A 26,017-nucleotide genomic window follows, 5' to 3' on the forward strand; every position below is an offset into this window, starting at 1 on the left:
CTAAACCCGGAGATTATCTCACATGTAGCAGGACTTGGGTCTCCGCTGGCAGCGCAGCTCAGTGGAGCTGCTGCAGCCTGAGGGGACAGTGGGAACTGGACAGATGGAGGCGCAGGGAAACTAGAGTGGACTTCGGGGGCACAGTTTGACACTGGGTTTCTGGAAACATCCGAATGAGTTGAATTGGAGCAAATCCTGCAGAATATACTATGGTAGGAGCACCTGAGGTTACGACGAATGAAATACTTAAAAACATATTTAACAGTACAATACTGTATTATACAGATCTTCTTTTTCATTCCCCAAAGAAACCACAAGATGCATAAATGTAAAGTGTGAAATGCCTCACAAACCCTGTCAGTTTATCCACACTGGTCCCTCTGGCATATCTGAGCCAAAGACTCACTGACAGCTCGCTCCTGTTTCTGGCTCCCTCATGTGGCTGCAGCTCTGTGCTACAATGCTGGTGAGTGTATTCAGACTGAAGCTGAGGGATGACGGAAGCAAATCTCAGCAGTCACAATCCTTATATTATACATAAACATCCACTGATCAACTACAACATTAAAACCACTCACAGGAGAAGTAAATAACATTGACCATGTTGTGACAATTCAGTGTTCTGCTTGGAAACTTTTAGACCTGGCATTCATGTAAATGTTACTTATTTATGTAGCACTCATCGAACCAGACCAGGCACCCCAACCCCATAGTAGTAACACTCCTCCAGGATGCAGCCTGACGCAGACACACACACAAAACAGTTTAGAAACAACTCAAAAAAACAAACACGAAAGAACAGCACAAGGTGTTGACCTGGCCTCCAAACTCACTGTCTGTTTCCCTCACCCTATGGGACCCAAAGATCCCCACTAACAACATTGCATTGACAGATACCACAGGACACCCTCAGGAAGTCCATGTCCATTTTCTGATGAGTCACAACTGTTTTGGAGGCACAAAGGAGACCTGCATAATAATAGGATGGTGGTCATAATGTTATGCCTGATCAGTGTATGCATTTGAAGATTCTGCTGTGTATTATGGTTTTTAAATGAAGGTGCTTAGTAGACTTTGAATCGTCACAAGATGGTCAATGTTATTTACTCCGCCCATCAGTGGTTTTAATGTTGTGGCTTATCAGTGGATATTCACAGTACAAATAATGATAAATGATAATATAAATCAGCCATTTGTCTGCAGGTTTGCTTTGATACAGTTTGTAATAAACAGAATTGATGATAAATAAAGGAGACAGGTGAAACTTTTTCTCTTCAAAATCACTTTTATTCCACAATTTATTTCATCAGGTCTTAAGGCACCCTGAAGAGATGTTACAAGTTGTTCTTTCAAATATGGGTTCCTTTTAAGACTGTGTAAACATAGCTTTGAATAAGATAATTTCCTGTAAATCTTTGCTTAAATTATTTCTTTACAGTGCACAGACATTGTGTTTTGTGACAAAAATACAGTGTGAATTAAGTAAATATGGTAGATAGTGTATATATATATACATTGAAGAGTAATAGATTGGCAGACAATCAGATCAACAGGCTGAAGAAGAGAGAAAACTAACAAACAATCTTTGAGACCCAGATAGATATACAGATCACGTAAAGATATACAGTACATAGTTACAGTGAACTTGTTTTTTGTTTTTGTTTTTTTAAATTATTTTTGAATTTTTCCTGACGCTTTCCCAGCGCCTCTCCGCCATAAGAGCAATATTTTTTTTAAAATTATTTTTATTTTATTTTTTTTTTACATTATACTTTCTCGTTTTGTGTGTCGTCTCAGCCACCATCAGTTCGCAGCACCCCGCGAGCTGGAGCGAGACGACTTATCTAGTCCTGGAGGGCTCACCCACATGTTGTTGGCTATTGCAGTGGAGAGGTGAGTAAACAGGAAGACGGGCAGACAGACAGACGGACATGCAGACAGACGGACAGACAGCACAAGACTGGGTTGTGGCCACGCGGACCACAACACGAAGATCTATCTATAATTCCCTAAATATGGTAAGGATCACAATGTATTTATAGTAGAAAGGGACTTTGTAATTGGCATTTCATATACAGGGATAGTAGTGGCTATACTTGATTATCAAGGTACTTTCCTATGAAGTCTTTGTGATATGTAATGAATACTCTGGAGATGTGTCAGAAATGTTCTACGTTCTCAATTGTACTATACAGCGAGATTAAAAATCCTCTCCACGCCATGACAATACTGTCCTTCATACATCCTTCATTCGCTTAATAAGAGATGAAAACAGCACTCTCTCCCTGACAGCGGGAGGATCTAAAAAAACATAGAAAACTTGTATCATCAGTTACACAACAGCTCCACATGGCTTGGTTGCAATGGCTAGCTAATCACATCAAATACTGAAAAGAAAATAATTAAAAAAATAAACAAAAAATATGTAACGGAATGAACAGTGCAACAGGGGTGGGTGGTTGGGGCGGACGGATGGGTTCAGGAGCAGAGCCTGCGTTTTGTTCTGGGGGCCTTTAAGGAGGTCAGCATGAATCATGGAGGAAAGAAGGGTCAGAAACGTCGTCAAAGAAAAGATTAGACGTGGCAGTGCTTCACACTTAATAAATGCATCACACTCCCATCCCACAATGCCGCCCGACACTGACATTTCTGACACTTCCTTCCTTTTTATTTGAGATTTTCAAACACAAATCCTCGGCGTACGTGGGCAGCGTCAGCGGGTTTCCTTCGCGGTGGGGGGCGGCCGTCGTCCCGGCTCCTACTCCGTTACCTTGATCCTGAAGGTGACACGGCCCAGGAACTTATCCCTCTCGTCGTTGTTGCGGAGGTTGGAGCCCTCTACCCTGCACTCCACGGTAAGCTCCTTGTTGTAGTCCTCCTTGGTGAGCAGCAGCTGCACAGCCACAAGGGGCTGCAAGTAATCCTTCTGCATCAGGACAGAGACGGCCATCTGTCAATAATACGTCAAGGTGAGGGTGTTAGCGGACGTGATCCGATCGGGGATAAATACTTACATGGGCTTTCTTGCCGTAGTAGGGGAAATACATCTTATCAATGCGCCCCTCACTGGGGAAATAGCGCATTTGAACTGGATTGTCTTTCTGCAAAACAAAAAAGAATATATACACATATATGAACATATACGTCAATGTAAGTACCACATTAAATGATTTTACTTAATGTTTACATTAAGTCCAAATGAGACAATATTCGAAGACCACATGAAACAGGACACAGATTCTCTGCTGCAGAGATTAAAATAAAAAAACAGGATGTGTTTTGAAAAAAAAAAAAAAAGACATTTCTGGCAGGAATTACACTGATTTCATTAAAATAAACTCGAATGTGGCTCTGGGATTGGTTTAGAGGCACCTGCATAATGACCTGTTATATAACAGCATAAATGTGCTAACACTTCTACTGGCCTTATCCTGGGAATTTGCATATTTATCTTACCCTAAAGCCATCAGTGACAGCATGCAGAAAGATATCACACACAAAACAAGCAAAAAGAAGGAATATAAATGAAAGCAGGATCGACAGAAAGAAAATATTGTGATCATATTATGAGAGAAAAGAAACGAAAATAAAGTACACATACAGGCAAAATAGCACACATTTATATATAACGTGGGAAAACGTGTTTACTTTTACTGTGCAGTTGATGTACGGATCCCCGAGTGGCTTCAGACCAATGATCTGCCGAACGAGAGAAACAGGAGAGGTTGACATTGTGTAAAGCTGCTGCGTGTGTGGATCCAAAATTAGAAAGTCTGCAAATAAATTATTTTCGAAACTGGGATCAGAAGCAGACAGGAAAGCGTGAAACAGTTGTAAATCTGTGCGGATGTGCAAAGAGATGTTCAGGTTGATCTAAAAAAGCCAAGTTCTGAATCTGCCAGGGACGGCCAGTGTTACCCTGTTCATTTTCAGCAGCACGCAGGGTTTTCCTTCATGATATCCAAAGTTGGTGTCAGAGAGGCCAGAGCAGAGACTCAGAGACACGCGCTTGAAGCGACAAGCTTTCTTTGACATGTCGGTGGTGTCGTCCTGCAGATAATAGTCCCCTGGAGTGCAATCCATGTTATTCTCTTGCACTGAGTCGTTATACCCTGGCAGAGAGGCAGAGGCAGATATATTCAGATGTGATTTTGGGGGGGTTGAGTCAACAGAAAGACAGTGTTCCTTTTATTGCAGCTCGCTTTCAATCTGTTTCATTTATCTGTGTATTAGACGGAGGTGCACTCACTTTGGAGGAAGGACTCGAGGTGCTGGACGTACTGCTCGTACTTCAGCGGGTCAGATTTGTTGAACGCGATGTCCAGCGTATTCGGGCGAATCACCAAACCTGAAACAAAGAGGCAAAGAGGTAAAGCGATCCGCACTAGCTATCGGAACTCGTCTTAAGTTACAGCTGGAGAGAAAAACATCCAGCGAGCCGTCTCCGGCGCTGATATTAAACAGGAAGAAACTTCCAAAACAGATCAATATAAAGAGCAGCTGGAAAAAGCAGCACATTACGGTGACGGCACCTGATTGGTGCCGGCATGAATAATGAATGCCTGAAGGAGAAATGCTGCCAGTTATGAGGAGCTGGAAGTCCCACTCCTGCATGTTGAGAGACACTAACCTGGACATGGGACGCGGTCTTTGTACCTCGGCACATAGTCGTCCAGAGTGAGCAGCATCACCCACATGGTCAGAGCGAACATGCCAGCCAAGAAACAGTAGAAAACCAAATAGAACAACAGGATGAGGGCTGGAGGGAGCCGCAGGAACATAGACAGAGCAGAAAAAGAAAAGAGACATAATGAGGCAAAGAGACACAGAGGGTTATGTATAATTAAGCGTGGTCTTTCACCAAACACATGCTCGTCCTAACGGCTTCCGATTTTTCCACCTCTCCCCCCGTGTTCAGGCCGAGGAAAGCTGTCATTTGAGTGAACTATCCCTTTGAGAGAAACCATTTTGAATCGAGGAGCTAATGCTACAGACTGCTAGCAGACGTCGTGCCATTTTTTTATTTTTTTTTTTAAGGAGGGACCCGCAGTTTTTTCAAATCAGGCAAGGTTTCGGGGAGTTCTGCTGCAGTGCTCGGAGCATCTGCTGCCCCGTCCGTCTCCGTCCGGCGCGCTGGGGGCGGGAGAGAGGGTGCACTTGTGGAAACATCTGACTCAAAATGGTTCACCACCATCCAGCTTGCACAGCACGGATGCCCTCTAAGTTGACAGAAAAAAAAGAGATGGACCCCTCAGCTTCCTGCTGTACTCCCCCCCTTTCTCTCATTCCTCTCCAACAGTATCCCACAATGCACCTGCCTAGTGCGTGAAAGAGAGAGAAAGAGGAGAGAGGGAATCCCATTTGACCTTGACAGGCATGCTAATGTGGGCGGCCATGCAACTGCAATGGAGCATCCCACTGCACAGCAGCACAGGGGCCCAGGCAGCCTGACAGCCTTGCCCTAGCCTATAGGAGCTGGCTGCTGGAGGGAGGGTGGTGTGTTACTACCTCACTCTGGAAATAACTGGGGAATCATTATATAAAACGCATGGCCTGATCAGCTATAGATTCAGCTCAGGGAGGCTTGTAGCCCCACTCTCCAGTTATGATTAGGTAATGAGCAGCTCTATCAGCTGGGCTCTGCATTGTGGATTAAACCCACTGTTAATCCTGTCACTGCAGATGATGTGTACTAATAAAAAAAATAAATAAATCTCAGCTGCTGTGACTGATCGTCATCAGTTATTTCTCCCAATGCAGCAAAGAGGAAACCGGTGCACACCTTTGATAGCATCATTCATCTCGGAGAGCCTCTTGGTACAGGCTTCTCCTTTACACCTTCGCGCAGGCCTATGACGGCCCCTCAGATGATCCAACACTTAGCTGGCAGTCATTTTAAACCCATCCGTACAAAGAAATGCGTGACTATACATCCCAGGCCAAGCGTTCAAGACAGACGCGTCTATTTAAAGGAATGATAAGATGGGGACATCAGATTAAGTGTAAACCCCCGCGAATGTCACAAGCAGAGCCAGTTATCGACCGCTGTAAGAAAAAAAAAAAAAAAAAAAAAAAAAAAAAGGGCATCCTTACCCCAGCTGCTGGCCGTACGACCCAGCAGCTCCCCGGTCCTCGGGTTGTAGATGGAGTCCTTCCAGCTGGACACGTTCTCCTTGTTGGCCGGTTTATCCTCGGTGCTCGCCATGGTGATGGGGGGATTTTTTCTCTTTTTTTCTTTTTTGGTCCAAAATGTGCGGTTTGTCCTCCCTAAAAAAATGCAGATAAGCGCAGCGGGCGATGTAATGAGGCTAGGAAGCCGGCGAGGCGGAGGTGAGTGGTCGGATCAATGGCTGGGGAGGAGTGGGCGGTGTAGAAACAGGGAGAGCAGAAGGAGAGAGATGCTCTGCTGGAACAAAAAAAAAGAAGGGGAAGGTGAGGAAAGAGGGAAAAAAAATCTGTGACGTCCACACAAGCCCTGTCGTGGCAGCTGATGCAGTGCGACCAGATGGATGTACATTGGCTACTGACGGAGAGACGCACGGAGACGCACCGTTACGCGCACAAATATATATATAAAGCGCACAGTATCTTTCTTATTCCTATCGCCAATTAGGTATGTTCGAGGCGACTCTGCTCTGTATGTAGAGGGATTCTTCGGCAAAACCCGAGAAAGGTGCGCATTCGTCAAGAATTATAGCGCAAGTGACACATCAAAAGGCTGTGCGACGATATCAAATATAATTTATGGCACATTAGCTGCTGCGCTTCTGCATGACTGCGATGACTCACCAAACCAATAACCAATAGATCGCTGCGTGTGTCGACAGCCAGTGCACACACAGACACACACACAGAGGAACAAACACTTTTATCTATGTGAGGATATAAATGCCAGTGATCGGCATATTTGAAGCCGGAGAGGATGCTATTTGCGACAGACCGGATGAGCATAGATATTTGGGGCATTATCCAATCCGTGTTGCTATGGCAATAGAGCAACACTGAAACTAGACAGTGTGTGTGCGTGCGTGTGTGTGTGTAGTGTGCAGCACGGAGAGGAGGACAGAGGCATGATTGGAAACAGATGTGGCCAAGTTAACAGAGAACATGTTGTTTTTTTTTTCTCTGAGGATTTTATTGCTGCATTGTTTTTAAACATCAGCTCAATTTTATATGCAAAATCTGTGCCTTGGAAAAAAAAAACTTAACTGAGAAAGGAGTCAGGGTGATAGGCAGGAGGAGGAGAGGCTGAGCACAGGGACAGGAAGAAAACAAAATGCCAAAAGCTTAACTTCCAAGCCCCGGCACACCGCCGAACAATCCCAGTGTGTCAGGGAGAGAAAAGAGGAGAGGGAGTTATATAATGACCCTTGATGCAGAGTTCAGCTCACATGGGGGAGGGGGACTGGAGTGGTGGTCGCGCTGCATCCAGTTCCTGCTGTCAGTTTGAATTTGCAAGGCAGGGTCCACCACAGCTCATACAATGCAGCACCAGGCACCACACACACACACACACACACACACGAACCAATTTTACTGATTAGTGAGAGCAGCCAGTTCTGATTCATGGGCTAGTCCCGTCTGTCTCACACGCTCCAGCACATTTCTCTCTGTGAAAGCACTCCACTGCAAGCCAAAGGATACTGCCCACGTCTCAGCGAGAGAGCCGAGATTGACAAGCCACACCAGAGGAAGCCGTTTTGTGAGTGTGTGTGGATGGGGGGACGAGGGGGGCTACGCAGAGAAGATACAGTATGGACCTGTGTGATGTACACAGAACCCACTTCTGTTCTTTCCCCGGGCGAGCAGACGCACAATCCTCCCATTGTTAAGGAAAACCCCCTTTCGTGCACTCAATTAGCGCCCCCTTCACCATACCAGCACCATGAGCAGGAATACACACCCCATTTGTTCTCAGTCACTCCATCGGCAAGCTACCATAGCAACCCTCACAGCGAGGTTGATCACATCAATGGGACTCAATCCCTGGTCTCATCTAGCAGCCTGCGTTTCTGACGATTCCCCGAGCACAAGGCCACAGCATTTCCCCAGAGCCCATGTGGAGGTGAAACGCTCGGCTCAATCCATCAGTGTCAGAGACACCTGTACGGCATGAGTCACCCGAATCACCACCAGCACATTTTTAATATTTGCTCCTTCATAAAATACAAAGTCACCATAAATTGCACTAATGTATTATTCGTTTATTTCCAGTGTCCTGGTTAAAGTTAAATGCAACAAGATCTCACAAGGGACCACCGGAGATGTTCCGATGTGAGGTGTTTCGTCTCAGGAGTACGCACAGTTTAATTTTACACGAAACATAAACAGTACAAGTTATTAGGGTGACATTACTTTAGTTCCTGCTTTTGAATTTTTAAACAATGTCATCAGAGTTCATCAGGTCCCGTAAGAGACGTGAGTCAATACGTTATCATATGACATCAACATGGACATTCAACTCTAGCAATGAAAGCTGCAACAACAGCTACACAACACACCGTTACGAAAAATATCATTAAAGTGTACACCCTGAATTTACCCCGCAGCAAAATCAAGAGACCTTCTGTGTCCTGAAACACAAGCACAGTTAAATTGAATACTTCTTTTTTAAAGTTTTAAGTAATTCAATTTAAATTAAGTCTTAAATTGAATACTAGTTACTCCAGTTCATTGCCAGCAGAGATGAGGCACAGTAATGAATCGTCACTGATACAAACATAATGTGAAACAGGGTGGAAACATTTACACATTGAAATCCTGAAGGAATTCCCTGAATCAGAGAAAAACACACATTTGTTTTTTTTTGTTCTGACACATTTAAACAATATCATTTCATGTAAAATACTCGTTTAAGTCTGATGATAAACATACAACAAAAAATCCAAGGTTACAAAAATAAAGTTTTTCACAGAACCATCACGTTTGACATTTCTGAAAAGAAATGACTACGTTACAAAAAAAAGCAGCAGCCACATAAAAAAAAGAGAAATACAGGAAAAGATTTGTGCCTCACATCTTTGTATAACCGTTTGAATCTTTAGTCGTCGTTTACAGGAGGAGTCTTTTGTTTCCCCCTGCTTTATTCTCACAGCTGATCATGTGTGTTTCTGGTAGAAATTATTTTAGTCTGCAGCTCCGATTAACATTTGGCATGTGGTTGCTATGGTGAATTAAAAGGCTGTGGAGCCAGAGCCATATATTAGAGAGATTTCTCTAATATATGGCTCCGTGTGAAGTCAATCATCAGCACCCCCATGTGGTAAAATGGAAAATATTATATCAGCTGAAAAAAAAAAAAGAAAGAAGAAAGAAAAAAAATACTGAAATATGAAGAAGCACCTGATACGTTAATCTGGAATTAATGAAGTGTAATTTTGATCAGGCGGCCAGTATAAAGAAATAAAATAAACGTAACTACTGTATGTAGACAATTTAAGGCTGTAACCGGTAATATTTCCCTAGTGTAGTGATCAATGCAGTACCAGTACGTCAGTGCATCATCTTCAGCTCTGTTTGAATTTAACATTTCCAGTAAAGATTAGACTGGGTTTCTACTTTCATTTCCCAGGATTTTACTTAATTTCAAGTCACAGCTGGTGGATGTAATTTCTTAAAAACAAAATCAACCGTCTAGTTCTACTTGTACCCAAAGATCAAGTTTTTCCTACTGGTCAAACCTAGGATCCCCCAGGTCGTGTGTCCAGTGTCAAGGCTTGCTGTACCAGTTCATGGAGCGCCTCAGAGCCCTCTCCCAGCTCTGGAGGACAGAGGTGTACTCCTGACGGGCGCCAGCACCTTCCTCGGACGCTACGTGAGGCAAGAACTCCTCGTCAGTGCTCTGCAGCTTTTTCAGCTCTTCGCGGCTCTTCCAGAAACCTGATGTGACAGTGATGGAAAAAGATCAAGTCATTAACACTACGCTGATCTCCAAAGAACCCGCGCTCCTCAGACACAGGACTCATTTTAATATTCAATAGCAGCACCACCTGCTTCTGGCCCATTATAAACCAAGCCTTGATGTTGTTTATGTATAACAATCTCATTGCATAATATGAATAATTAAATGGGAAACAGTTACATAACCAGGAGCACTTCCCTTTATTTCTTCTGACAGTCATCAAGAATAATTTCAACATAACCTTTCAAATAAAATGATAATGAGTTGTAGTATTTTTAGAGAAAACCTGAAGAGAAAGAAAAGAGAAAGGTCTGAACCTGACTGCTTGACAGCTGCTTCTCATCTACATATAAATCAGATTGTGTTCAACAGAACAGGTAGTGACACGACATTTAGATTTCATTATGGGGGGTTTTAACGGACACAGAGAAATCAAATTCAGCTCCACTGAGCTCTGGTGTGTAACCATGTTGCCGTTACTCTTCGATCCATCACCCCGTGAAGTCTGAAGCCTAAACAATGGCATTGCCCCAGCAGATCTTTGCTGGGGCACAAGCAGTTTAAAATAAAGCAACTCCAGACCGACTTTCCTCCACAAAAATGGTTTGGGGTGGGGAAGTGGAGCTGGCTTCCATGCAAACCGCCTTTATTACCAATGAGACCGGTACTGAAGAAGTTATGGGGCCAATCTTGAAGATTTCCACTTAATTAAATGTTTTATTGATTAAATAAATCATGACTGATCTGGTCTCTAGAGTCTGTAACACAATGGTGTCTGAACCCACTGACACCGTCTTATATTACTAGATATTTACTATTAGTGTCATCTATATAACCAGATATCTCATATGAATGCAGAATGTTAAATCGTCATCAGAAGACAGCAGATGGGCTCAGAGACACAAAACCACAATTTCCTCCTGCTGCAGCCTCACATTAAAAGCAGTGAACTGCCAAACTACAAGATGACTTTTAGTCACGGATTGACGAATGTCTTTGTTGCTATTAATGAGAATTTCCACATTGTGGGATGAATAAAGGAATATCTTATCATATCTTAGTCACAGTGAGAAATGCGATGCGTTTTGTCAATGATCAACAAGACAATGTTTGTTTCTTCGACTTCTCAGATTGGTAACCAGCTCTTTTCACTGTGGCCTGCTGTTCACACACAGACGTGCCAACCACTATAGTTTGAATACCTGTGGTTCTAAACCACATTAGCTGTTGCCACCAGTAACCAGTCAGGACAGAAATGTTTCGGATTGCCACTTAACATTTCAACCCCAGTGTTTATGTTATGTGCTAGCACGTCTCTACGTACCCACTCCAAGTCCAGCGACAAAAGCAGCCCCCAGACACGACATCTCATGGTGATGAGGTCTGGCTATCTTTCTACCAAACAGGTCTGCAGTCAGCTGCATGATGAAGTCATTGGCGGAAACGCCGCCATCCACCCTGAGACAGAAAGGAGGGGTGCAACTAATTTTACTGGAACGGTAATAGAGGAATATACACAAAACATACACAGAGAAACAGCACAATCCATTACCATTAAAAACTGAACTGCATTAGTAGAAAGAGTTTGGTCTGTTACATTTAGTTTGTTGGCTAAACTCCAAATCCTAAGAGCATTGTGAGCTGGGATATAAAAGAGATGCTTCTCCTAGTTAGACATAAATACCGTTTCTCACATGTACAGCAACTGTACCTGATCGTCGTGATGGGAATGTTAGTCTCTCTGTGCATCGTCTCATATAGCTGCTTGTTTCTGGAAAGAGTAACAACACGAGGAAGCAACATTAGCAATTAGCATGAATGACAATTAATAACAAATAAACAGGCTCTTCCAAATGACTCACCTGAAGGCGACAGACTCCAGAATGGCACGGACCAGGTGCCTTTTTGTGGTAGATGGTTTCAGACCCATGAGTGAAGCGCAAGCTTTTGGATCGTTCAGAGGAGCCTTTGATAAATTAAACAAACAAGCATGTTGTGTTTGTCAGAGATAAATTGACCTGAATAGTCTTCATATGGTCAGAAACAGTCAAAGTCCAGTCTCTGGTCAGCAAGGGTGCAGCTATACAGTTATGCACAGTTATGGTATACAGCTTTTGGTTAAACAACACTAAGGAAACAGATCATGTATCAGATCTTAAGCTATAAACATTCAGGACAAAAACTTACACGGGCCAGTTTATTGGAGGGCATAGAGAAAACACAAAAGAGACAAAATAAAAACAAATCAATGCCGGTTCTGGCTAAAGTAATAACACAAAAAACAAGTAAAACAGTCGCAGAAAAATACATGTTGTTTATGTGTGACTATGGATGTGTACCATGTATCGTACTGTATAGAAAGATGGCTGAAAGATGACTGGCTGTAATAGGAAACAGCCCCCTTCGTATTAGTGAACAGGAAAAGAGTAAGCACATGTTACATTTCTTATTTCTGTTAAGTTTCTTAAATAGTTATTTAATGCTATAAAAAGAGAACTGACATCAGGACGTCCACTCAGACTGGACCCACAAAATGAGTGGCTCTGCAGTAAACTGTACTAACCTACCCATGAGCTGATGCTTGTTGCAGTTTATCTTTAAGTTAAATTTGCTTCATGTCACATAAATCTTGATCTAGATCATCAAGATCCATGTAGCCCGACTGTGTCAAAAGCTGATGGCGTCATGTGCGTATTCAGACTAGTGGAATGATGGTCTGGACAATAATACCACAGATGCACTCCTTAGACACTTGTGCAGACCAAATGCAAGATGGCATCCGTCTCATCCATCTTTATATACAGTCTACGATGTGTACACATACCAGTACCAACTGTGGAGAGAAATAATACACCATTTACCTGCAGCCCACTGAAGGATGGGACGAAACACACTCCGTCTGAGTCACTGACACTGTAAGCCATGTCACTGGTCTCTTTGACGTCAGAGAACAGTTCTGTAACAAAACAAACAGGTATCACATACAACTATAACTATGACTTCAAGTCTGCACTATTGAATGCTTGTCTCCATCTTTGGCAGTGAGAGCAATTATGTAAACATTGGTGACACTGCCTACACATGAACCGATCCAACGAGGTCTCTTCAAGTTTTCTCCAGTGCAAATAAGGACATCCTTGTTTCAACAAGCCACAAACTGAGTTAGCTCCACCTAATCCAAAAATGCAGAAGCGAGTGGCTGTGCTTAGGAAGTCAGTTAGCTGCTCAGATGATGTTGACTGGACCCGCCGCAATGAGCTTATAAACTGCACTTCAGAAAATCTGTAGACAAAGTCTTAGAAGACTCAGTCCTAATCATTATTTGTCCTTGATGTGAATTATTTTATTTATTTATTTTTTAAACTCGATGTAGGCCCCACCCTACTCATAGCTGCTGTGGCTTGTTCTGTCTCATTCAGACTGGACCCACAAAAAGTACAGAGAAGTTAACCTGGTGCTGATTTGCTTAATGATGATTGTGTGAACTCATTGGACCAGAGTTTGAATGTACTGGACGTTCATTTATACTGTATATAACAGTCAATCACTTCCCACTTCAAACATTGTGTTTTTACAATAACCTTATACAATTAATCATATGGGGTGGGGGTGTCTAGTCTGGTCTATGTGGGTGCTACATGTCTAAGTATGAATGCCAGGTTCAAAAGTTTCCCAGCAGAACATTGTATTGTCACAAGATGGTCAATATTTGGTCCGATGTGATGGTCAGAATTCAAGTCGAGCTAAGCTTCTGTGTGGGGTACCTCAGGGCTCTATTCTGGGACCTATTCTGTTTTTAATGAATGATTTATCAAGAGTCTGCCATTATGTACTGCCTCTTCTATTTGCTGATGATACATGTCTTGTTGCTTCACATGAAAATTTTACAATACTGACCAAAGAAGTAAATGAGGAAGTATTATCTATCTCTGTATGGTTTCAGATGAATAAGTCATCCCTACTAAATACGACTGAATCAAAATTTATATTTTGTAACAAAAAAGAATACCATAGAAAACGCCAACATTTTGACAGATAATGTTAACTTTGCTTCCACATGTAAAATTCCTATGTGTCATAACAGATGAAAAATTCACATAGGAACAGCACATTGATCTTGTCTGCAGGAAGACTATGAAGTTAATTTGTATTTCGAGTAGAGTTCGACCTTCCTTGAATAAATCATGACATGTCCTACTTTTCTCAACAAGATTCTGCCTTGTTATCAATTTCAAATGTTAATATTTTCCAAACCTGCATGTTTATGCATAAATATGAACATTTAACTCATGATGTGCCATTCACTTGCCATATTTTTTTTATTTGAGGAAAACTTTTTTTCTCCTCAGACATTCATTCATGTCATACAAGACATTCTAAAGACTTTTATTTACCACTGTTGGACTCTTAATCAATACACCTTAACATACACCTTTCTTATGGAACAATTTACCTGCATCTATATCTATATCTATATCTATATCTATATCTATATCTATATCTATATCTTTGCTGTCATCGTTTACAAAACAATTGAAAATGTCACTCTCCAGCCAAGATTTATAGTTTTTTTAAAATCATCTGTTAACATCTACATATTGCATTTAGTATTGTTTTATATATAATGAAATTTTGTACTTCAGTTTTGTATTTTACCTTCCTAATTTTGCACACAATGTACTTCCATTCTTTTTAATTTCCTCTAAATTTGTAGACAATGATTTGTACCTTTATATTTTTTGTATATATATATATATTTTTTTATTTCTTTTTATCTTGTTTGTAGTTTAATTTTACTTGACATTTGTAGATAACAAATGTAAAGTAACTCTCTAGGTGCTGTTTCCCACACCGTTACAAAACCACTAGTAACATGAAAGAAGTCATCACAATTGCCACCTCATAGCTCACCCAACTCCTGTGCCCATTTGATGGCAGTGCCTGTGTCTGCTGCATTGCCCTCTGCCAGGTACACCACCTCTGAGCCAATCTTCCACCCCACAAGAGGATAAAGGCCTACGGTGATGGGGACACGGGTTTGTAAAGAGCGAGTAGGGACAGGTGGATGCGTCTGAAAGTGTGTGCGGCTCCTTTACCTGCCACAGACGTATGTGGTTTACTCCCAGTATTGATGTCCATGAAGGTGCCTGTTCCCATGGTGATCTTTACATCGCCAACATCAAAGCAGCACTCTCCAAACATGGCTGCCTGCTGGTCTGCCATCTACAAGAGGACACAGAGAGAAATTTGTATGATAAATTTATATGTTAAATTGTAACAAGAAATATCTCAAACTGATATAATGATAACATCTGAAATCAAAAAACAAGCACTATGCAAGTTAATGTAAATCTATTATTTTAGTTAATTCACTACATGTTGTTTCTCTTTGTTACATTCACCATCTAATCTATTTTTATCATTATTTAAATTGTGCTCAACCCGACTGAAACACTTCATCAACATCAGACTATCTGCTGATTAGATAAATAGCACTGTGACATGTCCACTTGGTAACATAATAAGGGCGGACACGCTGTAATAATGAATGCTTCTTATCACAACTCTTGCACGCACACACATCCACACACACAAACACATAAGAGAGTGCATGATGCCAAGGTGTTGATAACTCACCACCGACTTGATGGGTATGGCGACTCCGAAGATGGATGGGTCCGTGGAACCAAAGTCATGGCTGTTGAATCAAGAGGGAGGAACCAGAGAAAACACATCATCTCATATTCTCCATCGATACTCTGATCTAAAAGCAAGTCATGGATTAAGAACAGAAAGGACACAACGCTCATGCTGAGACAAAGAGCAGTGAAATGGTGTAATAGTGTTCAAATGATGCGAAAATATTAAATGTGTTTGTTTAAATAGTTATAAAAACTATAAATAACATCTTTCAGGAATGGAACGGAAATAAAAACACCTTAAAGGGGAACTGTGAATGCTGGTGTTTTAAACATTTAACCTGTGCTTATTTACAAAACTACAAGAAATAAGTAGAGTGAAAGTTTCATCTGAGTTCCATTTCAATAGAAAAGGAAACTGTAATAATTTTCTTATTATTCTTTCTGTTTTTCTTAATACAAGATTTGACTGAATGTAAGAATATTTTGTTTCTTTCTAGAAATGCTGTTTTTGCAGTGCAGTAATAATCTCACAACACCTTGTGGGGAACCCAGCCCGCCGCTTAGGAACCTCCGATTTAGTGTTGAATTACTTCCGTCATCTGAATAACATGTAACTTGAGAGGAGTATGTCAAAATTTCGGCTCAGTCTAGTGTTGGCTGTGATTTGAAGCGGACGGTCGACTCACTCTGTGTTTTCTACTTTGGGGAATATAGCGAGGGGCAGAGACACAACAGAGCAGAGAAACCCACTCCAACACATCTGTGAAACAAGTCACATCACTTGATATAACAAGAAAACAACATGCACAAAGAAAAACTCATCTCACAACAATGAATGAACGGTAAATAAATATGACATTCACCCGACCTGGTAGGAGTCGAAAATCCCTGTGGCGCTAGCGTTAGAATAATCTGTGACGTGGATGCGCCCTGAAACAGATTAGAATAATGTATCAAATAAATCACTTTTTGAAAAAAATTAAATAAATAAAATGTATGAGCTCATAGTCATTTTTCCAACTCCTCCCACAGGAGTGAGCAGAGCATTTGCTAAGGAATTTCAGGCGGTCAGTGATGCAGCTCACTGGACAAATCATATATCAGTGCCCTTGCCCTCAGAGGGAGGTGGCTAAAAATAAACAATGCCAATCAAACCTTTTGTGAGTTTGTACAGGAGCCAGGTGTCTATTGTTCCAAAGCAGCAGTTGCCTTCATCTATCGCTTGACGAACCTGGAAGGAGAAAGAAACACGACTGAGTGTTGAGCGCCACCTCATGACAAAGCCTCTCCCTACTGAAACTTAATGCTCTCCACTTTTATTGTTAACCCTTTGAATTATTTGTAGCCCTGGAAGATGATGCTATCACCCATAACATTATGACCACCTTCCTAATATTGTTTAGGTCTCCTTTCCCTTCCTCCCTCCAAAACAGTTGTGACTCATCAGAGAATGGACATGGCTCTTCTGAGGGTGTCCTGTGGTATCTGGGAACAGGTTGTTGTTATTGGGGGTGTTTAGGTCCTATGGGCTGAGGGGAGGGGCCTCTGTGGATCATCGCACAGATACTTGGTCAGTTTGGGATCTCGTGAATTTGGAGGCCAGGTCAACACCTTGTGCTGTTTTCATGTTTTTTGTGTTGTTCTTAAGGTGTGTAATTGCTGTGGGGTTGCCTGGTCTGGTCTAGGAAAAGGATGTTGAGTCTGGATGAGTAACAGGAACAAGGTGGTAATGGCGTCAAATTCCCGCGTTTACTATACACTGCCCATTAGTAACATCCACATGAATATCAGGTCTGAACGTTTCCCAGTAGGAGATTGATGGTCAATGCTATTCACTTCAGCTGTCATAGTGGTCATAATGTTGAGGCTTATCAGTGTATGTAAAGTTCTGCAATCTATTGTATTAGTACTACATACCTCCAGCCTTCTTCAGATGGACAAATGGTTGCACTAACTAAGCCATTTAATAATTTCAGGTAAAACATGCTCAGCATTCTCTGCTCCGACAGCTTTAAGAAACTGAACATTCATTCATCCAATCCTGACACAATCCTCAAACCAATTAAATCATCATTATTTGATATCAAAAGTTACAGCTCTAGCAGCAGTTTTAGGTTTTCAGTCCTCAGTCAGTCAGTTTTTGGATTCATTCTTTAGCTGTATGAACCCAAAACAAACCTAAACCTCAATGTATTCAGTAGTTTAGACCAGTAAACACTACCCACTGTGTTTACCAAGCAGGTCAATGTCCACCCCAGGTCAATGTCCGTTATTCCCATCCACATACCTGCTTGTAGTGTGTTAGGGCCCAGGCGAGGCGTAAGGTGACATGCTGAGTGGAGAAGACAATAAGACTCGCTGCAAGGGAGCGCTTCTGCCTGGTCAGGAAGTAGACCACCTTCATCACGCCATGGATTGTCTGAGAAACAAATACAACAAGCATCACTGTAATGAAAGGACACTACGTTCAGCTTTGGAACTTGCATTATCAAACCTAGGTTTTTACTCAGGTTGCAGTTTTGAAGTTTAAGCATTTGTCTCCCATCTTTTAAATTGAAAAAGTATTTTAAAGTTGAGATGTAAAGCAGTCTTACTTTCATGGTGCAGGATCTGTTCCAGGACCTCACCAGGTCTGCAGCCCTCTGATCCTGCCAGCTGATGAAGTTATGGAAAGGAACCCCAGTTTTCCTGTCAAAGCAAAGGGAAAAATATTCATGCAACTTCTTTTGGAATTAAGTACATCTAGATTAATTATGTTGATTATTTACCTGTTCCACGTTGTGAAGGTGCCTCGTTGGGTGGATATGCCAAGGGCCTCTATCTGGCGCATATGTACTCCTGCATCTATATCATGAGCACAACAATGCAAGTATACATGCATGCAGGTAAATGAGAAACAGTGAGATATTGTCAAAAGTGTTTCAGTTTACATTCAAGGAATTTTTCCTTTATGCCAGATTTCTAAATGGTCTATAAGGTATCGCGAATAAAACAATTTCAGTGTATTTTAACCCAATAAGGCAAAAATAAACAGGGAACTGAATGAGTACCCTTAAATTATAAATTAAGAACGGTTATGATTATGGAAAGCATTTGCAACATTCAATTTTTTTGTTGTTTCAACAATATCTCGTCACACATCCAGCCTTCCGGTAACCTGGCATTGCTCACAATGACAGCACGTGAACCTGTACAACTGAACTCTATTTTTATCCAAGACTTTTTCGTTGGTAAAGATCAGAAACTCAGATCAGATACCTGCATTAAAAGTAGAGGCAGTATTACTTGCTGCATATTTTAGTTGGCAAAATATAAAGTTGTTTTTTATTATGTTGTAAAACAATCACAATGAACTCCAGAGGAGGACTTTGAGAAAGGTCTGATGTATTGATAGGCAGCAGCAGCAAAGTGTATAGACAAACATGCTAAATCATAATGGAACATCTCCAGCAGTGAATGCATTTGTATTGCGGATGTTAAAGGAATCCCTTGGTACGGTTGCAGATGGATGTGAAAACATGAACTGGAGAAGCTGTACCTTGCACTGCTCCCTTGACCACAGTGATAAACCCTTTCCATAGTGTATCTGGGTCCATCTCCACATGTCCTACTTCTGGATACAAGAGAACAACCTAAAGAAAATTACCACGAGAAAACAATACATGTGAAGGTCAGCTACAAGGCTCATGTCTCATAATGCAGTGTTCAATTTTTCAGTTACATTTACATTTCAGTTCATCGTAGATATTTTAATTAGCATATTGACATCTGCATTAGTTAACTCATATATAGTTTCTACACTGTGCACATGGCAATAAAATCTTTGAAGATGAAATATTTGTGTGCACGTTGCATTAAGTGAATGATGAGAGGAGTACAAGTCATTAAAAGAGGGCGGTGAGTACCTTGGTAGTGCATGATCCTCGGATAGTTGCCTGCTTGTCATAGACGTGACATCTGATCAAGGTTGTACCGACGTCCACCGACAAAACGAAGGTTTCCTTGTTAAAACCGTTCCTCTGACTCCCCATTGCAAGAAATCCTTAGTCCAATTATTATCCTTCAGATTGGTCCCACGTCGTCCATGGTCAACGCACAGTGAGTGGGCTTATCTGTGCCAGATTAATTGTAGCCTGAACTTTGTACCGGTGTGATTTCAACGAAGTCCACTTCCAGTCCGACCAGTTTGCGTCAACTCATTGTTATTTGTTTTCCATGACGAACAAATAAATAAGTGTCACTGCGGGTTCAGCATGACACAGTGCGGCATTCTGCGAAGCGACGGGACGGAAACAGAAACACAAACAGAACAGAAAGCAAATTCAAAGTCAGATTCCACACGCCTGAGTCTGGGTGTAGAGCAGAAATACAAAAGTAAAGCAAGAGTTGATCCTTCAAGATTTATGTCAGATTTACGCTAATTGGCCACATGGCTAGTTGTCAGATGACAAATTAAAAGTTCACGAGCAACAAGTCAGCGGTCAGCCGCTTGGACAAACACTCTAAAAAATCGTCAATTTCTGTCTAAAAATCACTTTCTTCTTAAGAAAATTTGCCCGGTTTGTGTTCATAGGTGTTTATAGGAATAAAGCTGTAACAATGATGCATATTTAGAAACGAGAGCCGGAAGTTGTAGCCTGTAAAGAAGATTACCGTTTACGACTAATTGTCTCCAACTGGGCACCCGTAGCACGTCACACACATGCGCAGTGCGCGTTTCGAACCTGTCTGTCGCGTGTGGATGTTTTTAGCAGAACACGCGTGTATTTGCCGACTACGATTCTCTGCTTCAAACTTTGGTCGTGTGCTGTTTTAACACAAAATATGGCAAAGATAACCGTAAGAATTACGATATATTTAATCCGTGTTAAGACGAATTTAGGGTTATTTGAAGTCGATGTTTTAAGATAAGCGTTGTTTATCCTTACTGTCTGCAAACTAACAAGCTAACAGTTGGTTAGCTGCTAAATGAGACCCTGAGCCCCACACATGCAAGCACTATTTGAAGTCTTTATTTTTAACTTTAGAATGGCACTTTATCACAGTAATCGTTGTTATGTTTAACTGAATGGTAGAAGTTAAATGACATTTTGACAGACCATGTGTAATTATAAAAGTCTAACAATATGTAATTGTCAGACTTTACACTTGTCAATTGTCAGACTTGATTATTGGTAAATGCCACTTATTTGACAAACAGTTGCAACCACCCCTAACGTTAATAATTATGTTTGTTTCAGGTTACAAGACGTACAACAAGACAAAGAAAAGTTGTTAAAGAAAAGGAGGACGGCGTTGACACTGGCAAGTGGTTTGAAAATGCACAGTGATTGAGACTCTTTCAGTTCAGTAATGGCAGTAACACTAAATAGTGAAATAAATAATTGTTCCAGGAGACCAGACTGAGTGCTTGAGTGAACCAGTGCTTGGGACAGAGGAAAACAGCCCCAGCAAGAGCTCTGAAGCAGAGATAAAACAGATGGAGGGGGACCAGGATGAACAAGGTACGGAGCACTTAAAACACATGAAGTCTGACTAAAACCCAACTCTGTGATTAATAAGAGACCTTTTCAGATGCTCAGATGACCTCTAGCATAGAAGTAAAAGGAAACACCCCAACGGTAACTGTAACCTGGAAGAAGAAGAAGAGTGAGGAAGGAGGGGGTAACCATGTTGGAAAAGAAACCAATGGAAGTGGACAGATGGCTGTGGGTAAGCATGTCTCAGAGAGTTGTCATTAGTAGTTTATAACATATGTAAACTGTTTGTAGACAAAAGTTAGATTTGGATGAAGCAATATTGGCTAAACATAAGTGAAATAAATTGGGAATTATATAATACATCACTTAAGGTCATTACACATTGTAAGACCAAAATCTCTGAACAGAGTGAACATAATGTTCGGCTCACTGCTTGGAGACTTGTTGTTGGGCTGCGTCAAACCTTCTGTCTCATGCAGGGAATAAGAAAAGAAAGACCAAGCGTGCTGTTGAGACATCCCCACCAAAGAAAACAAAGCTCATCAATGATGGTATGAACTGTAAAATCCTTCCTTATGAAGAGTCTATAAAACTAGGGAAGTGTTTCTAACTCATTTCACTGCCTTATTCTGTTGCAGGTTTTTGTCTATTTGTCGGCAACCTGAACAACTCTAAAAAATTTGACGAACTCAAAAATTCCCTTGCAAATTACTTGATGACACAGAGTCTCCTGTTTCAAGACATCAGATTAGACCAGTCCAAGTGAGTATGTTTTATTTTGTTCATGTTCGGTTCTGTTTAGCATTAGTCCACAGGTCTGTGAAAAGTGCTATATAAAATAAGTAAAATTTATAATTTTTCTTTTTTTTTTGTACGGCTGTAGAAATCATGCATTTGTAGACTTGGCTTCAGAAATGGACCTGACCAAAGCCTTGACGTTAAATGGAGAGACTTTCCTTGATAAGCGGTTGACTGTCTCCAAAGCAAAGGTACAAAGTGAAGACGAAGTGAAGGTGAAAACTCCACCACTCAACAAAAAAGGTAAAAATGACTAATTGTAATTCCTAATGGTAAGATCTCCCAGAGATAGTTGAAGAGATAGTTCAGCACCTTTGAAGTGGGGCTTAGTGAAAACTCATCAATAGTGTCTCAACTACAGTGGATGGTGGTTGGCATTTGAAAGAGCAGACAGGGCCACTGACACAGAATCAAGCATGCACGTGCAGCTGTGGACAGACTCAACAGGAAAATGTATAGTTACCATTTAAGTAATTAATATTAGAAGTGTACACTGTGTGCATAATATTATTACCTCTTTACATTCAAACAGCTATGTCAGGTGGGAAACTGATGCCGTTATATAACTTTTGCGCTCTTCAAGGCCACCAGATACCACTGACAAGAACATTCATTTTTATCTGCAGAAGTTACATTTTTACTGCTGCCTTGAGCCAGTAGTTCACTGGTAGTTACTGTGTGAGTTTTGTGTGCTAACCCAACATTCTCGTGTTGCATAATGTGAGTGTTAAAATACCAAAGTCACACTGTGGTAAAGCAGCTACTCCTGTGGTCTGTAAGGTAAAAGTGAAACAACAGCTTCAGTTCACTGTCCATAAAGGCTGTCTGACAGCAAAGTTAAGTACTTATTCTAAATTTAGTGTACACTTAAACTGATGTAAAGGTTTTAGCGGGCTTTGTTTTAGGTTTTAGAGTAAAATACTTTTTCTCCCCTCCTGAGCCCATCTACAGTAGTTAATTGCTTGGTATCTGTACCTGTACTCCTGTTTGCCCCCGACCACCACTGACTGTAAGAACCTTTGGATGAGCGCTTTGTCCCACTTCATAATAATGTCAGACTCATTCATGAACAGCTTAAATATTGGACTTGTGACGTGATGATCGAAGGATTTAAGACATCATGAAGTTCCAGAAGATTAATGTAGACTGACTGTGTGAGGACTGGTCTGTTTTTAGCTGAAAAAGATGCCAGGTGTTTGTTTGTGAAGAACCTGCCGTATACCGCAACAAAGGAAGACATTAAGGAACACTTCCCCAAGGCCATCGCCATCCGCTTTCCCGGTGGAGCAGAAAGCCCAAGCCATGGGTGAGCATTTGAAAAGGTTGCTTGTAAATCCATCAATATACAGTGGTTTCAAATGAGCAAAGCATGCACCATTGATTCAAATGTGATTTGTAGTGAATTAAATAAAACGTCTGTATTTTTCAACAGAATTGCTTTTTTGGAGTTTCAAAATAAGGCCATTGCTCAGGATGTACTGCAGGGAAAACAAGGCGCTGAAATGGAAGGCCGGATTTTGATTGTGGACTGCGTAGGGGAAAGAAATGTGCCTAAAGCTGATGAGGCTGACAAGAAGAACAGACAAGGTCGGTGATAAGAAGGGTATAGTCAGTAGCAATAGAAGGAACAAAATGTCGCATATTTGAACATTAGGACATTTCATTAGGACATTTTATCCTTTCTTCCTCCTCACAGCTGAAATTTCTCCAAATAACACCTTGTTTGTGAGCAAGTTGTCCTCCGTCGTAAAAAAACAGAACCTCAAGAAGCTCTTTCAGAAAGCTGTTAAAATCAACATCCCTGAGAAAAATGGCAAACCAAGAGGGTTAGTACGTCCTCACTGATTACCAGGTTTTTGTTTCCAGTGAAGAAATTATTTGAATATTTTAAGGAGCCATCTGTAATTCTCTACAGATTTGCGTTTGTTGAGTTTGCCACTGTGGAAGATGCTGAGCAGGCCTTGAAGTCATCCCAAAACATTAAACTCTGCAAAAAAGCAATCAGAGTACAGTTCTGTGAAACAAGAGCCAAGCCAGAGGAAGCAAAAGGTATCGTTCATTTTATGTTATTCATTTAGGATATTTAGACTTTGATTTCTAATGTCAGTTTAAGTGAAGGTGTGGCACTAAATGTGAAAAATGTTCCTGTTCAGTCCCATCGAAAACACTGATTGTAGTGGGCCTCACCGACAAGACGACTGGAGAGACACTTAAAAATGCATTTGAAGGAGCTCTTGACGCAAGAGTCGTTGTAGATAAAGAGACGGGACTTTCAAAGAGGTTGGTAACTGCTGAAACTGTCTAAAAAAACAAAAAAAAGAGCAATATCTTTTTTTACTTAATTTACGCTGCATTTTTTTATCAGGTTTGGATTTGTGGAATTTGAAAGTGAAGAAATTTGCACAGCTGCCAAAGAAGCCATGGAAGATTGTGTGATAGATGGCAACAAAGTTACCCTGGATTATGCAAAATCCAAGGGCGAAAAGGGTCCCCAAGGGGCCAGAGGAGGCTTGGCAGGGTGTCCCAGCAGACGGTCCGCAGGTCCAGGGGCTGGCAGAGGAGGTAACGCTGAACTTACTGCTACAGAAAAAGGCTTGTTTAAGGAAGCCAATAATGCAGTTAAAGCACACAAGCATGGCTACGTGTGGGGAGAAAAAAAAAAACACTTACAGTGATGCACTTGCAGAGAATTATCACCTGACACTGCAGCTCTGCAGAGTGCTTTACTGTCTTTTGCCTCATTGTTTTGGTTTTATGGCTCAAGGCTGATGAAGCCCAGTGTAGAAAATCTGCTCAAGAGACGGGAAGTAATGTGGTGAGTGAGAGGGGATGACATGCAGCAAAAGGCGCAGGCTGGAACCTAACCTGACAAGAACTTGGAGGCAGAAGTTTAAAGACAGAGTTCATGAGCTGTAACCGGTGTAATGTGTTTGCTGACATTTAAGAAATAGCGGCAGTGGATTAAAAGTTACGCTGCCTTCGAAAGGAGTTAGTGAGCTACTACGTGGGAAGTTTTGTACATAAACGCTTGGAGTTTGTTAATGTTAATGTTAACCCTAAGACTGCTGCTAAGCAGCTGTTGACTTCTAGCTTGCTTGCTAATCATTAGCCACGGAGGCTAATGATTAGCAAGCCACCGACTGGGAAACTCAACATGCGAACTTCTGTCATTCCTCAAAATGACAGGATACACGTCACAACATGACAACTTAGAGGACTACCCTTGGAGAGGGTCATATTTATATCAATATCTTCATCATTTAGTTCACTCTTCATTACTTTACTATATCTGTCCGAGGAAAACATTGATATTCCCAATGGACCTCATCCTTTCATTACTCCTTCACATTTCCTACATTGAGTTATATCCAGCCGTTAGCATGCTAAACTTTAGCCCTGGCAGTTGCCTAGCAGCGGTGTTGCGCAACACAGCAGACAAGGCTGAACACTAAACACACAACTTCCTTTGCTCTAATAATGTATCCACTAGTTCCATTTAAAGGCAGCACTAAATACAGTTTTCTAATCAGCAGCTGGCATCTTATTTTTGTCTCATGCTTTGGGATGAATGATATTAGCCTTAGTCCCAGACACCAGGCTAATTTGAGAAACGTTATCACCCCACAACTTGGGACTTTTTTAGTTCAAAACCTAGAGGTGATTTTATTTTAATTTTATACTTGGGATTGGAAATGGGATGGGGCTGATATCTGATTGTTCTTCTTTGTTTTAACGTTAATTTAATAATTAATTCATATATATTGTACGTTTCCTTTCAGGAAAAAGACGTGGAGCTGCCACATCGCAGGATGCTGCTAAAAAAGTGAAGCGTAACAACTAATGTGGAACAACCTCTATGACTGTTTATGTAACCTGAAGGCTGTATGTGCTCTCATGTTGTCTTATTGCAGTTTAACTACAATAATACTTGTACAGTGTTGTCAGTCTTTGTACATTTGGCATCTTGCAATTTTAGCTGTCTAATTTTATACCTAATTATAGTCGATGAAAAACGACCCTGGATTATTTTCCTCACTGCAGTTTGTCATTTTTAAAAAAATAAAAATAAAACCCAAACCAGCTGTGTTTTGGTGTTTTTTGTTGTCATAAAGACCACCCAGGACCTGGTGAAATCCCAGCCAAGTCACAGACTATTGCTTCTCTGCCATTGACCTGAAATAACGCCGGTCCTACGT

General features: G+C 41.3%; 3 protein-coding genes across 4 annotated transcripts; 1 reads left to right on the forward strand and 2 right to left on the reverse strand.

Annotated features, from left to right (window-relative positions):
- Positions 1–1,265: 1,265 nt before the first annotated feature.
- atp1b3a (ATPase Na+/K+ transporting subunit beta 3a) lies at positions 1,266–6,631 on the reverse strand. Its single transcript, XM_047588753.1, has 7 exons — positions 6,094–6,631; positions 4,631–4,759; positions 4,250–4,348; positions 3,919–4,112; positions 3,649–3,699; positions 3,015–3,101; positions 1,266–2,926 (listed from the first exon to the last, which is right to left on the reverse strand). Exons 1-7 carry the CDS (start codon positions 6,203–6,205, stop codon positions 2,759–2,761), a joined length of 840 nt encoding a protein of 279 aa, XP_047444709.1. The 5' UTR covers positions 6,206–6,631; the 3' UTR covers positions 1,266–2,758.
- A 1,552-nt stretch (positions 6,632–8,183) lies between these two features.
- Positions 8,184–20,237, reverse strand: gk5 (glycerol kinase 5). Of its 2 annotated transcripts, none has more exons than XM_047588752.1 (17): positions 20,197–20,237; positions 19,449–19,814; positions 19,082–19,175; positions 18,312–18,387; positions 18,138–18,231; positions 17,831–17,962; positions 16,699–16,774; positions 16,412–16,473; positions 16,230–16,303; positions 15,539–15,599; positions 14,998–15,124; positions 14,813–14,917; positions 12,763–12,857; positions 11,764–11,867; positions 11,613–11,672; positions 11,226–11,359; positions 8,184–9,879 (listed from the first exon to the last, which is right to left on the reverse strand). In XM_047588752.1, the coding sequence occupies exons 2-17, from the start codon at positions 19,572–19,574 to the stop codon at positions 9,710–9,712; spliced, it is 1,590 nt and encodes a 529-aa protein (XP_047444708.1). In that variant the 5' UTR covers positions 19,575–19,814; positions 20,197–20,237; the 3' UTR covers positions 8,184–9,709. The 2 variants fall into 2 exon arrangements, with proteins under 2 accessions (XP_047444708.1, XP_047444707.1); XM_047588751.1 differs by lacking the exon at positions 20,197–20,237 and adding an exon at positions 19,960–20,187.
- Positions 20,226–25,901, forward strand: LOC125010268 (nucleolin-like). Its single transcript, XM_047588750.1, has 14 exons — positions 20,226–20,382; positions 20,784–20,847; positions 20,937–21,047; positions 21,118–21,255; positions 21,503–21,574; positions 21,662–21,785; positions 21,907–22,064; positions 22,998–23,127; positions 23,254–23,408; positions 23,518–23,647; positions 23,737–23,870; positions 23,975–24,101; positions 24,187–24,383; positions 25,601–25,901. The coding sequence occupies exons 1-14, from the start codon at positions 20,368–20,370 to the stop codon at positions 25,660–25,662; spliced, it is 1,617 nt and encodes a 538-aa protein (XP_047444706.1). The 5' UTR covers positions 20,226–20,367; the 3' UTR covers positions 25,663–25,901.
- Positions 25,902–26,017: the final 116 nt, after the last annotated feature.

The sequence above is a fragment of the Mugil cephalus genome, chromosome 7 (assembly GCF_022458985.1).
Source record: "Mugil cephalus isolate CIBA_MC_2020 chromosome 7, CIBA_Mcephalus_1.1, whole genome shotgun sequence".
Taxonomy (NCBI): domain Eukaryota; kingdom Metazoa; phylum Chordata; class Actinopteri; order Mugiliformes; family Mugilidae; genus Mugil; species Mugil cephalus.

Coding starts and splice junctions, on each gene's coding strand:
- LOC125010268 (XM_047588750.1), top strand. Junction 20,848..20,936: donor GGAGGACGGCGTTGACACTG/GCAAGTGGTTTG, acceptor TAATTGTTCCAG/GAGACCAGACTGAGTGCTTG. Junction 24,102..24,186: donor GAGACGGGACTTTCAAAGAG/GTTGGTAACTGC, acceptor TTTTTTTATCAG/GTTTGGATTTGTGGAATTTG.
- atp1b3a (XM_047588753.1), bottom strand. CDS start 6,205: ATGGCGAGCACCGAGGATAAACCGGCCAACAAGGAGAACGTGTCCAGC. Junction 3,102..3,648: donor ACATCAACTGCACAGTAAAA/GTAAACACGTTT, acceptor TTTGTTTTGCAG/AAAGACAATCCAGTTCAAAT. Junction 2,927..3,014: donor ACTACGGCAAGAAAGCCCAT/GTAAGTATTTAT, acceptor GTCCTGATGCAG/AAGGATTACTTGCAGCCCCT.
- gk5 (XM_047588752.1), bottom strand. CDS start 19,574: ATGGGGAGTCAGAGGAACGGTTTTAACAAGGAAACCTTCGTTTTGTCG. Junction 16,304..16,411: donor GGATTTTCGACTCCTACCAG/GTCGGGTGAATG, acceptor CTTGTTTCACAG/ATGTGTTGGAGTGGGTTTCT. Junction 9,880..11,225: donor TGTCGCTGGACTTGGAGTGG/GTACGTAGAGAC, acceptor CTGTCACATCAG/GTTTCTGGAAGAGCCGCGAA.